Below are 16,745 nucleotides of genomic sequence, written 5' to 3'. Positions count from 1 at the left end.
AGGCAAACTCGGCCCTCCAGACGTTTTCAGGAGACAGAAGAGCAATATCCAGTCACTTTTGATTGATGGGGCCTGTGTGGAGAGGGTAACAACGTTCAGATTTTTGGGCATTGAATTACAAGAGGATCTGTCCTGGAGTGTCAACACAAGGGGGCTTGTGAAGAAGGTGCAGCAGAGACTGTACTTTTTGAGAATTCTAAGGAAAAACCATCTTCCGCAGAAACTGCTGCTTGCCTTCTATCACTGTGCCATTGAGAGCGTGCTCACTTATGGCTTATGTGTGTGGTACGGAAGCTGTACTACCCAGGACAGGATGGGGTTGTGCAGAGTTGTTAAGGCAGCAGAGAGCATTGTTGGCTGCCCACTCTCCACCTTAGAGCAGATTTATGCCACAAGGTGCCATAGGAAGGCACTGGACATAGTAAAAGATCCATCGCATCCTGGTCACTGTCTCTTCAAGCTCCTGCCGTCGGGACGGAGATACAGGACGATGAAGACAAGAACGAGCCGTCTTAAGAACAGCTTCTTCTCCAGAGCGATCTCGGCCCTGAATGGGAAGCCTGGACTTTGAAAGTCATCTAATCTTCCTTGCTGTACTATACTGTATTGTTTTAATTAGTGTTTTTATGGAGCAGTCAAGTAATTTCGTTGTCCCTGAGAGGGGGCAATGACAATAAAGATATTATTATTATTATTATTATTATTATTATTATTATTATTATTATTATTTTGGGACACAACTCCCATCATCCCTAGCTAACAGGACCAGTGGTCAGGGATGATGGAAGTTGTAGTCCCAAAACATCTGGAGGGCCGAGTTTGCCTATGCCTGCTCTAGCCTGTTCTGTTTGGCGTTATTCTTCCTGAAAAGATCACATTCAGAACTTGACCAGTTTCCCTTTTGGCAGTTCTAACTTCCCGGGAAGGGGCATGAGCAAAGAATGCTGAGTGGGGCAATATTTAACTTCCTGTGACTCATGGAGATCATCTGGTCCCAGAAAAGCAGCTCCCCCACAGCTCTGTGACTGACTGACTTCTTGTGTGGAGAAAGGAAAGAGGCTGGTTGGAGGCTAGAGCTTTTAAGAGAGAAAAAGGGGCACAGTGGCGTAGCGTGGGGGGGTGCAGGGGGGGCCGGCTGCACCGGGCGCAACATCTGGGCGTTAGGGTTAGGGGGTGCAAATCCACGGGTTAGGGGGCACAAATCCACGGGTTAGGGGGTGCAAATCCACGGGTTAGGGGGCGCAAATTACTTGCCTTGCCCCGGGTGCTGACAACCCACGCTACGCCACTGAAGGGGCAAGCCTGCCTGTGCCATTTCCCCTAAAGAGCTCCTGAGGCCCAATGGTCCGTCACCTGGACCGCCTGTCCCCGCAGAACAGTTGGGTGCTGCAGAAACTGAATGTGTCAAAACTTAGAACCTCAGAATGGGCGTGAGAGAAATGTGCACCAATGTACCCCACTCCCCAATAAAGCCATGCCATTTGAGGATATTCCAGGAGAGGGAAAAGCCACCTTTGTTCCCTTCTACATTCCAGGACCCCTTCCGCCCCCCACCTTGCTAAATAGCAATGAAGCCCTCTAGTTTGGGGCTTGGTAACCTTAAACAAGGTCGCCGGAACAGAGCTTCTGTTCCAGGTTGGCTTGGCTGGATCCCTGAACAGGTGCGCTGTTGCCGCCTTGCCTTCTACCTTTCCACGACTTGAGCGCTAAGCGAAGAGTTGGGGGGGAGGCTGGCCGAAAGATGCCTTGACCCTGGGTCTTGACCCACGTGCGAGTCGGGGGTGGGGGGCCGCGGGGGCTGGCTTTGAAGTATCGGTGCACTAGCAGCTGCAGCAGCAAACGTGCTGCTGGGGTCTTGCTCGCTCAGGGAGAAGGAGGAGGGGGCCGTCCCTGGAGCGGCCAGATCTGGCAGGATGTGCGCGCCTGGCGGAGAAAAAGGAGCCCCCCACCCCCCGCTTCCTCCCTATTCCCCTTCCCAGCCCGAGGCTCCTATAAATCTGTTTTTCCACCCAGGAATACCAGCCGCTGTAACCCGATCCCCGCGCCGTATATCCCATAATACGCGGGCGCGCACTTGCAGCGCGCTCGGTCCCTTCGCGGCTGGCCAGAGAGCAGCGCGCGCGTGTGGCTCCATCGACGTGGAGGAGCCGCTGGCCGGTGCTGCCACATCACGGCGTCGGCCACGCGCGAAGGGCCCCGGCATGTGGCTCCCTCTGCTCGTGGGCGCCCTCGTGGGCGCCCTGCACCCCGCCGCCCCCGCCTGCCAGCCCGGCCAGGGGGCTCAAGGTAAGGCGATCAGCCACAATGCGGCGCTTCGGGAGAGGGGGAGCTGGGCAGGGGGGGCGCTTTTGCCATTGAAGCGCCGGGTCAAGGGCTTCCTCCTGCAGAGCAGAGCAGGATCGCACCGTCCCTGCAGGATGCGGAGAGACGTGAGATTTCCTCTTTCCAGGAACAGAGTCTTGGCCAGACTCTAATCAAAGGGGACGGTCCCTCGCCTGTAATTTTGGGCGCGCGCTTTTGGCCTCCTGTGCATTTAACTTTGAGCGTGGCCCCCTTCAAAAGAGAGAAGGAGGAAACGGTTCCTTCAAACCAGTAAGTTTCATTCCCCGGTGGTGCCTCCGTCTGCTGCGCGCTCCATCAGGCCCTGGGACTTCAGCTCCCGGTTGGAGGAAGCAGAAAGAGGGGGCTAAAGGGGGGGGGGCGGCGGCTCTGCTCATCTTCTCATCTCCTACTCGCTGCCTTCAAAAACCAGGTTTTAAGAACCAGGTTGGCAAACACTGTAAGATCATTCTTTTTCCTCCTGTATAATATACTCATCTCCATTCTTTCTGTTTATTGTTATAAATATTCGGAAGCATTTGTGGCGGCTCAAAAAGTTTTGGGGGAGGGAAATGATTCCCTTCATTGTACCCAGTTCCACAACCTGTCCCTAGAACGCAGCCAGGGAACTGATCCCAGCCTTGACATTTAACGCTGGTAGGCTTGGGCCAGCAACGCAGGCAGCAGGGTCCCTCGTGGCATATTTTCGTGGCATCCCATGGGTCTTTCAGAGCCAAGGAACCTGCTCCAACCCTGAACTGGCCTCCTTGGGCAATCTGAGCCAATGGGGAGGCTTGGCTTCCTAGCAAGAGTCAGGAGAGGAGCTTGGTGCAGGGATGGGCATCTTATCAAGCATCCAGCTCTGTAAACCGGCACCTTGACTTGGAGCCAAAAATTGACTGGGAGCTGGTGAAGATGGCAAAACAATATGATGTGCTCAGACAGCTCAGATTCAGTTAACAGTCTTTTAGCCATCATATAAACTAAGTGGAGTTTCAAAGGCAGCTCTATGCCTACTGTAGGGCTGTGGTTGGCATGGCAGTCTAACCTGGAAAAAGGTGCTCCTGCTCACAGTGGCCACTTGTCTCTCTAGGGCCGGGCTGGTCCATCCATAAGGCAAGGTGAGGTGACTGCCTCAGGCGGCAGGACCCACAGGGGCAAAAGATCAGACGTCCAAGGAATGCATCGCCCACTGCTGCCGTCACAGTGGTAGCAATGGCTACAGCACATTCATTGGAGCCTCCCCTCCAATGCTGCCTCTACAGCGGCCTTTTGGGGAAATAGGAGGTGCTGCTGGTCTCCTACCCCTAGGGAGAAAATGATGGGGGGCTGCCTGCTGGGTTCTCCTGGGCTCTGCGTCCATCCAGCATGATTCAGTGCAGGCCTCTTCTCTGCCCAGGTCTACCCCCATGGCCTTTGATTCCCACAACTGTTGGATCAGGTTGATTTGATCCCCCATCCTGTTCCTGATGTAGATCTTTACTCCTCCCCCATGTTCCTGATGTAAATCTTCACTCACCCCTTCTTCCCTTGTGGTTCACCTCAGGCGCCAAAATGTCTCAGGCCAGCCTTGTTTCTGCAAGGTCAGCTTGACATGAAACAGGGCCCATCCTGGTGACGTTGGGGAATGAGCAGGTTCCTAAGGTAGGAGATGGTCCTTCAAGTATCCTAGTCCTAAGTCACCAGCACTTTGAAGTGGGCCTACAAACTGACTAGCAGGTCATGAAGATCTAGCAAAGAAGTCACATGTTCCTAGTATCTGGAATCAGTCAAAAGTCTGACTGCAGCATTTTGCAACCAGCTGAAGATTCTGGACACTCTTCAAAGGTAGCTCCAAATGAAGAGCATTATAGTACTCTTTGATATGACTCAGTTATGTGTGACCATGGTCAAATCTGCCTTCTTTACACATTGCTGAAGCTGGTGTACCAGTCTCAGCTGGGCAAAGGCAGTCCTTGCCACAGCAGCTCCCTGAGCATTCAGGAGTAAACCTGGGTCCGGGAACACTACCTAGCTGCACACCTGATTCTTCAAGAGGAGTGCAACTCCACAGCAGTGGAGGAAGCCAAAGCAAATTGCATCTGCACTGACAGATCTAGAGGTCCTTCTAAGCAAGGGCATTTGTCTAGATGGATTTTCTCTCTCTCATTCATCCAGCCAGCCAGCCAATGACCTAGAGTGGCCACTTATGCACTGCTGCAAGGAGGATAAAGGTAAAGGTAAAAGACCCTGACAGTTAAGTCCAGTCGTGAACGACTCTGGGATTGCGGCACTCATCTTGCTTTACTGGCTGAGGGAGCTGACGTTTGCCCACAGACAGTTTTTCCGGTTCATGTAGCCAGCATGACTAAGCCGCTTCTGGTGAACCAGAGCAGCGCACGGAAATGCCGTTTCCCTTCCCGCTGGAGCGATACCTATTGTATCTACTTGCACTTTGACATGCTTTCAAACTGCTAGGTTGGCAGGAGCAGGGACCGAGTAATGGGAACTCACCCCGTCGTGGGGATTCGAACCGGCAACCTTCCGATCGGCAAGCCCAAGGCTCTGTGGTTTAACCCACAGCGCCACCTGTGTCCCACAAGGAGGATAAACATCACCAAAAAGAGGAAACGAATTTGCATAAAACATACATGCTAATGTATATATGGGTGCAAATTTCAAAATTAAAAACTGGAATTTAAATTTTGGTGGTACCTCCATCCCTTAAGACAAAAGACCTACACACATATCAATAGCATCCCCAGTTTATTCGTAGCTGTCTCCATATATCTCTGTAAACTGAGTTGCTATTTTAAGGCCCAGGAGCAACCTACCCAGAGTTGGCCCACCCACTCATGAGGCAACATGAGGTGGGCTCTTCGGACAGCAGATGTGGGTCTGAGGGCTGTGGTGTGCTGCCTCTTCTTCTGCTGTGAGTGCACCCCACCCCCGCTGGCTCCTCTGGCACCGGTATGACCTGCCACTGCTGCTGCTGGTGGTGGCATAGCACAGCTGTGGAGGAGACAGTGGTGGTGCTATGGCATGCTTGCAGAGGAGGAAGAGGAGGAGGCAGGGCATCCCAAGCAAAATGCCAAGGGGCAAGATGGCCCTGGCCAGCCCTGCTTCCCCCCCATTACATGTGGGTCATCTGGCTACCTGGGGCTGCTACTATCAGAGAGAAGAGGAGGGTGGCAGCCATGGCCAGAGCTCTCCACAACTGACTTGTGGTAGCCAAGGCCCCAGCTGTAGCTTGCAGGAGCAGTTAGAAGAGCTCCATCTCTACTTCTAAGCGCTGGGTCAGCTCAGTGGCAGACACAGGCTCCAGTCATGTTGCCAGGCATGGTGAGGCCCCGTCAGGGGAAAAGGAGAGGAAGTTGGAAAACCTGCCTCCTTTTCTTTGTTTATTTTTCCTTTCTATCCAGCTGTAGCACTTACCATTGTGCATTATGTCCATTCATCATTTCTATTTTATTTTTTAATATTTTTATTGGATTTTTGTATAAGCAAGTTTATCAGAAAAATGCAAAAGAGATCTCTGGATCACAAACACAGGATATTGAATTCAGGTCAATAGTGCATATGTAAAGGGTACATGAAAGTTACAAATAATAATAATAACAGTAGTAATAATAATAATAATAATAATAATAATAATAATATCAGTGCTTTTTTAAGGACCACATGCTCCATAAGTCCAGGGAAGCAGCAGGTAACATTTGATGCAACTGATAGGTATTTGCATAAAAGATGAATTCCTCCCATACAGAATGAAAAGAGACCAGTTTTGCAGTGCCATTAATAGCCCTAAATGCCAAGTTATCTTTTCTAGCAAAGCAAAGTTCCAAACATTATTCAGTCATGAGGAAATACAGAGGCCAGATAACGTTTTCTATTTTTGGACTATAGAAAGGCTTGCAGAATTTAAAGTTTGTTGGATTTCATGTCATTATTACTACCTTCAAACAAAGGCAAAAGGGAAAGCTGTGGGGCAAACTGAATACAGTGGTACCTCGGGTTACAGATGCTTCAGGTTACAGACACTTCAGGTTACAGACTCCGCTAACCCAGAAATAGTACCTCGGGTTAAGAACTTTGCTTCAGGATGAGAACAGAAATTGTGCGGTGGCGGCACGGCGGCAGCGGAAGGCCCCATTAGCTAAAATGGTACCTCAGCTTAAGAACAGTTTCAGGTTAAGAACGGACCTCCAGAACAAATTAAGTTCTTAACCTGAGGTACCACTGTACAGTAAATTCAATTTCTTTGAAAACTGCCAACCAAAATAATTAAACCAGGGGGCATTCCCACCAAAGGTGGAGGTATGTACCACATATCCTGCAATCTCTTTAGCAATCTGGGATACGCTACAAATCATATTGGAACGTTAGATTGGTTAAGTTATAGAATCATAGAACGGTAGAGTTGGAAGAGACCCTGAGGATCATCTAGTCCAACCCCCTGCAATGCAGGAATATGCAGCTGTCCCAGACGGGGATCAAACCTGCAACCTTGGCATCATCAGCACCATGCTCTAGTTTAACCTAGGGTTATGTTTTAGAGAAAGTTTCCTTCCATGTGCAGAGATAATTTCTGTTGGTTTATTTGTCATCCATCCATCATTCCTTACAGGGTAAATTCCAGAAATACAAAGCTGGAGAAACTATTTATTTAGCTATGCAGCATTGGAATGTACATCCCATTTTTTAAATGTGTGCAGCGACCACAATATCTGCCTTGTATCTGCTGTGTTTTGAAACAGCTCCACCCGTTTTGAATCTGTGCTGTATCATTTTGATTCAGTATTTGGGTCCAACTCTGATATGTTAAATTTGAAGCTGCTTCACGCCCATTGACTATAATGGGAGATATAAAACTTGCTATTAATTCCCCCATTTCACATAAGTGGATGAAATTTGCAGTCAAAGGAGTGGTTTAAACCTGCTTGATTTCAGGCAGATCCATTCAGGGGTTTTTTTGCTTAGGGAATCTTTAGGGCTGTATCCAAGTGAACAGTTATGCTTGTGCAATAATGTTTAGCTGTGCAATGTAACTTCCCCACTCCCCCCACAAAAAAAAAATCTGCTCCAGAAGGTTCGGGGAACCCCTGGACAAAATTTGGCACAAGAAGAGGACAGGGAAAATACATTGTGCAGCTAAATGTTGTTACACTAGCATGGCTGCTTAGTTGGGTACTGCCCAAAGTCTTTACTTTTTTCTGAATTAGATGCAAACCAAAGACAATTTAAAACTGAAGACAAGGCCCCCTCTTCTGAGGGGATGAAGACTGCCAGATTTCAGAAAAAATAGACACAGCAGTTCTCCTACAAGCTCACACTTTTGTTTTCCCACCCTAAATTGACAATCAAGTTCTCTCCCTCAGTTTGTTATGGGGCAAAATCAGTTTGAAAACTGGGGAGATGGAGGTGGCAGTCCTGGGTAGGAAACTCAACAAAGTTCATACAAAAGGTCCAGGGACTTTTTTGCTAGGTGATTTTCTCATATCTATCTATCTATCATCTATCTATCTATCTATCTATCTATCTATCTATCTATCTATCTATCATCTATCTATCTATCTATCTATCTATCTATCTATCATCTATCTATCTATCTATCTATCTATCTATCTATCTATCTATCATCTATCTATCTATCTATCTATCTATCTATCATCATTATTATCTATCTATCTATCTATCTATCTATCTATCTATCATCTATATCTATCTATCTATCTATCTATCTATCTATCTATCTATCTATCATCTATCTATCTATCTATCTATCTATCTATCTATCTATCATCTATATCTATATCTATCTATCATCTATATCTATATCTATCTATCATCTATCTATCTATCTATCATCTATCTATCTATCTATATCTATCTATCTATCATCTATCTATCATCTATCTATCTATCATCTATCATGTATCTATCTATCTATCTATCAATCATCTATCATCATCTATCATCTCTATCTATCATCTATCTATCTATCTATCATCTATCTATCTATCTATCATCTATCATCTATCTATCTATCATCTATCTATCTATCTATCATCTCTATCTATCATCTCTATCTATCATCTATCTATCTATATCTATCTATCATCTATCATCTATCAATCTATCTATCTATCTATCTATCTATCTATCTATCATCTATCTATCATCTATCTATCTATATCTATCTATCTATGGAAATCATGCTTTTCAGTCCTTTCTGAAAGTACCCTTTGTGAAGAAGAGAAAGAGAAAGAAATGATTTTTAATTGTTTGGGAGGAGGAAGAATGATTGGGAAGGAAGCAAGCTATCCCAGTAGTCAACTCTAGCTGCTTCCTTTTCATAGCCAAATGACAACCCAACTGAAGAACAATTGTTTATTTACTTCAACATCTTTCCCCGCAAACACTGTGACTGCAGTGCACTGGGGAAATAATTATACGTCTGTTGATCCCTTTTACCTCTCCACCCCCTCTAGAGTTCTGGGCGTTTCCCCAATCAGTCTGGTTTCATTTCTAAGAAAAGAAAAAGCAAAGCGGGGCAGGGGGAGGCTGCACATCTAACTTCTTTGAGGGGAAACAAGGCTACAGAGGGGCCTTGAGAAGCCTTGTTAATTCCATTTGGGCACATGAAAACCTGCCAGAATCACTCCAATTTGCCGTGTTATTTGGGGCACACTCAGAGCATATCTCTACTAAGGTAAGGCAAGGCAAAGGACTCCTGGACGGTTAAGTCCAGTCAAAGGCAACTATGGGGTGCAGCATTCATCTCACTTTTCAGGCTGAGGGAGCTGATGTTTGTCCACAGACAGCTTTCTTGGTCATGTGGTTAACATGATTAAACCAATGGATTCAAACTACAATGGATCCAAACTACAATGGAGCAATGGATCCAAACTACAAGAAAGAAGATTCCACCTAAACATTAGGAAGAACTTCCTGACAGTAAGAGCTGTTCGACAGTGGAATTTGCTGCCAAGGAGTGTGGTGGAGTCTCCTTCTTTGGAGGTCTTTAAGCAGAGGCTTGACAACCATATGTCAGGAGTGCTCTGATGGTGTTTCCTGCTTGGCAGGGGGTTGGACTCGATGGCCCTTGTGGTCTCTTCCAACTCTATGATTCTATGATTCTATGAAACCACTTCTGGCGCAACGGAACACCGTGATGGAAACCAGAGCGCATGGAAACACTGTTTACCTTCCCACCGCAGTGGTACCTATTTATCTACTTGCACTGGTGTGCTTTCAAACTGCTAGGTTGGCAGAAGCTGGGACAGAGCAACGGGAGCTCACCCCGTCGCAGGGATTCGAACCGCCGACCTTCTGATCGGCAAGCCCAAGAGGCTTAGACCACAGCGTCACCCGCATCCCTTATCCCTAGTATGCATCACTCACAGAGGCCTGCAACAAGTGAGGCCACAATTTCACACTAAAACCCCAATATCAAGATAACATACTCAACAGGGCAAAAGCTGGTGGCCATGCAAAGTGCAACATGACTTGCAGAGCAGCAGGCAGGGAGGCGAGCAAGCAGCCCAGGCAAGCTGCAGAGGAACGGCCAGGACCATCCTGCTCTGCTGACACTCTCTCACCTACCCTGCCACTAAGGCCACAGCAGTGCTGGAGGCTGAGGGAAGGCAGCAAAGCCCTGGTCTGCCCCACCTGTTATGGGCAGGGCTGTAAGGGGAGAGGGAGGGGCAAACAGAAGCAGGTGGGGTAGAAAAGAGGAGGCCCTATCAGTGCACAGTGGCCTTTGCAAGCCTTCCTGTGGCTCTGCTAGCTGCAGGAGAAAGGCTACTGCTGTAGCCGCCAACTCTTAATTGATTGAGTTTACTTTAATGCCACCTTTCCACAATGAAATGTGCCTGAAGCGACGTAACAGCTAACATTAAAAGCATCAAAATACAGAACATAGGAAATACAAATGTACAAAATGCAGACCATGTCAGTACAGTGGTACCTCGTGTTACAGACGCTTCAGGCTACAGACTCCACTAACCCAGAAATAGTACCTCGGGTTAAGAACTTTTTCTTCAGGATAAGAACAGAAATCGTGCTCCAGCGGCAGTGGGAGGCCCCATTAGCTAATGTGGTCTTCAGGTTAAGAATAGTTTCAGGTTAAGAACGGACCTCCGGAACAAATTTATTTCTTAACCCGAGGTACCACTGTAAATTAAAACATGACAAATATCAACAACTTGGCCAACAAGGAATAAATTCAATATATATTTATAAGGCCACAATCTGGGCTTAAGTACATAAATACAAAGCAAAATGAGAGTTATATGCCAATAAATTCTCTGTAATGTACTTTCTGTACTCCAAGGAGCCTGGCTTACAAACAATGGGTGGGTGGGGGGAGCATTTCCAAAAGGTGGTGCTTTATCCTGGATCTTAGACAAGTCAATCGGAAAATCGTGTTTTTATCGTTTTTGTAAAGAAAAGCTCAACAACAATTTCGGTGGTTTCTTAAAATGAAGCTCAACAATGTTGAGGTCTTCCTGAAACCTCAACAACTTTCAGGGTGTACTGGTTTTTACTTGGCAACCCTACTGGAGCTACCAACTGCTGGTGCAGGTCTTATTGCGCTTCGAATTATCTGGGCATGGCTTTGGCATCTGTGAAGGATGGGTCAGGGTTTGGGTGATCTGTAAGGAGAAGGAATTGGGGCATGAGTAGCGGGGGGGGGGGCAGCTGCCCCCCTAGATCAAGTAAAACAATAGAAATACTTAAGTAACTGACCAATCACATTGGTTCTGTCCCCTCTAACCAAAGTCCACCCCCCCCCAAGTCCTGCCTGCCCCTAACAAAAATTCTGGCAACCTCCATAGATTGGGGGAGGTGTAAAGGGAGGGGGTTGGCCAGGGAGAGGTTTTTTTGTGGTGCTGGTAAGCTATGTGAGCAGTTTTGTAAATTGCAGGTTGCAAAGGCTCCTTTAAAGATCTATGTCTATTACAGTGGTACCTCGGGTTACATACGCTTCAGGTTACAGACTCCGCTAACCCAGAAATAGTACCTCGGGTTAAGAACTTTGCTTCAGGATGAGAACAGAAATTGTGCTCTGGCGGCACAGCAGTTGCAGGAGGCCCCATTAGCTAAAGTGATGCTTCAGGTTAAGAACAGTTTTAGGTTAAGAACGGACCTCCGGAACGAATTAAGTACTTAACCCGAGGTACCACTGTATATGTTTTCTGGTTCATCAACCTACATTCCCTCCCCTTCCCTGGACTTTCTATGCATCAAGTCCTAACGATGAGATCCGAGAATGAGTTTTGGAAATGATTTAACTCTCTCTGCTGCTGTCTGTATTGCCACCTAGTGACTAAAGTGCAGATTTAACCTACAATATTGAATCTTTAATACGGTATGTAAAGTTACACGAAGTGATGATGAGGGTTCTTCCTGAGCTAGTTACAGACCATAAGTTGTTTCTGCATTTTCATGAACATTCAGATTTGGCATCCAATCACTGGACTCACTCTCAAAGCATAAGTTATACATTTAATATTTTCGGGTAGGCAGATGGTTTCGATGTGTAAAAATGGTTTTGATGTGTAAAAATTCTATCTAATATGATGCAATTTGAAGCAGTCATGTTTTAATTTATTTCATGACAACCTGTCCCCCCACTCTCCACCTTTGTTTTCCAGCTCAGTGTCAAACCCCATCAGAAAATAAAGGTAAGATATCTGTTTTTGTTCCTTTTTTGAATTTAAATCTAATGTGCAAATACTGAAAAATCTTCCCAGATTTTCTCACACATAGACAAAAGTGCCCATATTTCACTCAGAGTAATTAATGCTACTCCTTCACCCCATGTAGGACCTTGGCCAACATATCTATGAACCTCTTCATATTTAACATAGGGGTGCTTTGCGATATCACTATTTACCTTCCTGAATAATAATAATAATAATAATAATAATAATAATAATAATAATATAATGCTCATGGAACCCTTGTTTTAAAACAGCTGTCCTGGATGCCAGTTTGCTTCTGGGCCCAATTCCATGTGCCAACATGTGTAAAGCCCTAAACAACTTAGATGCCTCAGTCCTGTGAAGAGTTTCCAGACAAGCCACTAATTAATAAATTCAAGGAAAGTGCTATGTTTAATACTAGATTGTTTTAGGTAGAATACTTAAGAAGAAACATTTGTTTACTTATCTCCTGATTTCTTACAGCAACATGCGTGGACATCAGCTTGGGATCCTGCAATGATGTGTCGTATTCAAAAACAATTTTCCCTAATTTGCTGGATCAGAAGTCCAGAGGAGTGATTGAATACAGCTCCGAATATATCTTGATGAGTGTGCTCCATAACTTGCTGCAGGGAGAATGCAATCCTGATCTAAGGATTCTAGGCTGCTCTATTATGGCCCCAAAATGTGAAGAGGGGAAAATTGTTAAGCCTTGTCGTAAAGTTTGTGAAGCTCTGAGGAAAAATTGCCTTCCTGCCTTTGATGCGATTGACATGGCATGGCCATATTTCTTAGACTGTGATCGCTTTTTCGTCGATGAAGTAGAAGGATGCTTTGATCCATTAGCAAAGCTGCGAGGTAAGAACCAAAGCCATGTCTGCATGTTGTATATTATGCTGCGACGATCAGTTACAGTCAGCAGGCCTAGAAATTTGGCATGTCCTTGTAAATAAAAGGACTAAAGGCCCTGGCCACAATCCGAAGTATTTATGTCTGTAGGCTACAGAATAATTCCTACCGATATAATTCCAACGTATTAGGGACTTTGACTAGAGGTCAACTGAATTACTCATTTTGTTACAATTGAATATTGGTTGCTGAAATCAACTTGTTTCAACCTGAGTTGAATCAGATGATGCATTTGTCATCTGGATTGCCAATCAGCCAGTCTTTTAAGAAGGAAAGAGGAGATGTCAGTCACATAATTAGATATGTAGCTGATAATTTATGCACAAATAAACTAACCAGATTACTGGCATAGCCTGTACAAAACCACCTTGGGTTGACATCTGTTTAGGTCCATGTAAATCAGTCCTGAATGAAATAAAGTATTTGGTGTCCAGTTGGGACAAAGGTTTTTATTGTACATCACCTTGAGGCAATTGTGTAGAAAGTGATCAATAAATTGATGATTTAACATATCCTGCACACAGATTGGTTAAATCTCAATGTGATTTTAATGCCAAAAAGGTCAGATTAAGATTACCGGTAGTTGATGTCCTGGAGTTGCAATCATTTGATCAGGAGGGAGCAGAAAAACATGTGTACAAAGAGGTATCACTCTAGCTAAAGGAACCAAGATTTTATGTCTTCAAGCATGAAGATCTCTTTTGTGACCATTTTATTCTTCCTTCATACTTCACAACAGCCATGTGGGGTAGGCTAGCCTGAGAGCTGGAGACTGATCCAAGGCAGGAAGTGAGCAAAAACAATGATGAATTAAGTGGAAGTGAGTTTAAAATGTAAAACTGTATATGCTCAGATTATTTTCATTTTGGTTATTAGGCTTGACAAAATGTTTTTTGCTTTGGTATTTTGTTAAAATCTGTGAAACTCTACAGGCTGAGATTACTTTTTTGTAGTCGACAAAATCTTATGCCGCAACAAACTTGTTAGTCTTTAAGATGCTACAAGACTTGTTTTATGAGATTCCAAATGCCTCTGAGATGTTCACAAAAAGAGCACGATGGAGAAGAAGGTCTCCTGGACATAGTTCTCAGAGACATATTTTCCTTAGGGACCAGTCTGCCTGCAACCCAGGGAACAGGATGACTTAACATGGGGTAAGTGTGATCCTAAAATAGAATATTAACCACCTACTTACAATTGGGTATCATGTTTATTTACACATATCTTTTCATTTCTTTGAATTACATTTCATGTCCTCAGATGTTGGGATAATCTTCTACATGGGTGTAAAAATTAGTGAGCTAACACAGATACATCAATTTTCTTGCATTGCAGGGGAAACTGAATTTGTGGAAGATGCTCCCAGTGAGGTTCCTACTTTCATTCAGTTCACCCACCACTCGTACTCACAAATGGTGAGAGAATTGAAAAAGGTAGCATCCAGATGTTCCCACATTGCTAAGTTGTACAGTATCGGCCGCAGCTTTGAAGGGAAAGACCTCTTTGTGATTGAGTTTTCTACAAGTCCTGGACACCATGAATTGCGTGAGTAATGGACACTAGAGGTATATGAAATTTGTTCAGAGTATTGGCGTTGCTTAAACCATGGCAAACTGGAAAGAATACTCCTGTCCGTTACTGTTAACTACACTAGGGATTGAGACCTGCATCAGCGAATAACGACTAAATTAAATGTATTTATTTTGCTGTTTGGTAATAGCGGTGTTCAATTGCTGTAATATTTATAGAATGAGCATGTCAAATAACCATAAATGAACTATTGACTTATTGCATGTTTATACCAGATCCTGTTTCCACCCTCCAGCAGTGGCTTAGTGTGGGTTGCCAGAACCAGGGCTGCACCACCCTGAAACAGATCCTACCCACCCCAGGAAAGAACTCTTTGGTGGTGGCACGCCTGTGCCTCTCACCTTGAGGCATGAAAATGTGGGATGTGAAACACAAGAGCAGTCAAGTACAACATTCCTAGAGTGAACATGTTTACACATGGGGAGGAATGTTTGTCCAGCCAGCAGGTAAACTTCCTGTTTCCTTCTGGGCTGGGACAGACTTCCTCTGCAAGTGACTAGAGGTGGGTGTGGCCTCACCTGTGCAGGTAACGACAAAAGCACAGGGCAGGGCAGCCATCTCTCTTTCTTTCTCCACATGCATCGAAGAAGCAACATCTGCTTAGCCAAAGATGCCCTCTTGGCTTCCAGCCAAGAGAGGACAAAGGGACTGTCTCTTTATGAGATAGTTTCCAGGTATATGTTACTTTTCTAAGCTAAGTCTGCCTTCTGGGATCTGATTGCGAACAGAATGTGTGAGCAAACCTTTTTATACTTTTATAGAAGACTGTGTCGTGTCTTATCCTTTATGAGGGAATAAGGGGAAAATACCAGAACAGTTATTATAGAGGCTTTAGTGAGCCTGAGCAAACGCATCCACTGCAAGTTTTAAAAGGGGAATGTTACTCTGCTAAATTGTGAACTTGTTAACACAAGTTGGAAAAGGATATAATCAGACAATATATCCTCTCCTGCATCCCTGAACATTCTCACAGAAAAGGCCAGTCTGGGGCAGGGAGAGATCAAATGTCTCCCAGTGGTTCTTACTTTGGCAGTTTGTGACAGACACCTTGATGAGGGCAACACAAACCACAGTGACCACTGAGCCAAGTCTCACGGTCTGTTTCTTGAAAGTCATCTTGAAAGCCAGATAAAACATATCCTGGTTCATCTCTTCACAGTTAAGCCAGAGTTTAAATACATCGGCAACATGCATGGAAATGAAGTTGTGGGCAAAGAATTACTGATCTACCTTGCCCAATATTTGTGCTCTGAATACCTTACTGGGAATTCCAGGATCCAGACGCTGATCAACAACACTCGAATTCATCTCCTTCCTTCCATGAATCCAGATGGATATGAACTCGCAGCAGAAGAGGTCAATACCTAGCAGGGGATCAGGCAGAACTTTGTTTCGTTTTGGAAAAATATAGTGCTAAAAAAAAAAAGTGCCCAAGGTGTCTTAACAATGAATTCACAAAACAATATTTAAAAAACTAAAAAACCTCTTTTGCTTTTCTTTGGCAATAGTGTGTGATTTGCATTTTTTACCTAAGTCATCCAGAACAATTTATTTCGGGGTGGGGTGGGGCTGATGTGTAGATCCTTCTGCCTCTTGGTCAGGAGTTTGTGGTCAGCAGTTCCTTCAGCTCTGTAAGGCTGTAGCACCCAAGCTACAGTTCTCCTCCCCCCACATAATCCCAGGTAGAAGGAGATCCTGCAGCATTAATATGTTGTGTCCTCTCCAGTTTTCAAAGACATGTGCAGGAAGATGAATCAAAGGAGACACTTTTGGAATTGCCATCACCCATCTCCTCCCCTCTGCTTCCCCCTAAGGTAAAATTCCTCCCCTTAGTGACCAGGGCAAAGTAGTGCAGGCAGGAGGCCCCCTCAGACACCCCAATATCTGAACTGACCACTTGAGTTTCCTACTTCATTTTCAGGGCAAGCAGGCCCACTTCTAGCTGTGACTATTTTGTTTAGATTACATGTTAGCTGCTGTTGTGGCTCTTCTGGATTTTCTCTGGTGCTTCAGTGCACCATCTCAAAGTAGCACCAGAGTTGTGGAGCTTATCCTTTTGTTCACTGCTTGACCAGGGGGCTGGCTACAATGGATGGACAAATGGGAGACAAACAGCGCAGAATCTGGATCTTAACAGGAACTTCCCAGATTTGACGTCTGAAGCTTACAGGCTATCAAGGATCCGAGGGGCTCGTACTGACCACCTCCCAGTTCCACAGTCTTACTGGTGGGGTAAGG

General features: G+C 45.3%; 1 protein-coding gene across 1 annotated transcript in view; it reads left to right on the top strand.

The window, feature by feature from the left end:
- Positions 1-2,060: 2,060 nt before the first annotated feature.
- The window catches only part of CPZ (carboxypeptidase Z), a 30,443-nt gene continuing 15,758 nt past the window's right edge, over positions 2,061-16,745 (top strand). Inside the window, exons 1-6 of the mRNA XM_083630429.1 lie at positions 2,061-2,286; positions 11,958-11,987; positions 12,492-12,866; positions 14,253-14,462; positions 15,667-15,863; positions 16,583-16,744. Of these exons, the coding sequence (XP_083486555.1) occupies positions 2,202-2,286; positions 11,958-11,987; positions 12,492-12,866; positions 14,253-14,462; positions 15,667-15,863; positions 16,583-16,744 (1,059 nt within the window). The 5' untranslated portion in view covers positions 2,061-2,201. The remainder of the gene's footprint in view (positions 2,287-11,957; positions 11,988-12,491; positions 12,867-14,252; positions 14,463-15,666; positions 15,864-16,582; position 16,745) is intronic.

The sequence above is a fragment of the Podarcis filfolensis genome (genome assembly GCF_964270895.1).
Source record: "Podarcis filfolensis genome assembly, chromosome: 9".
In the NCBI taxonomy this organism is placed as follows: domain Eukaryota; kingdom Metazoa; phylum Chordata; class Lepidosauria; order Squamata; family Lacertidae; genus Podarcis; species Podarcis filfolensis.
Note: the sequence above shows the minus strand (reverse complement) of the source record. Positions and strands in the feature narration are given on the sequence as shown.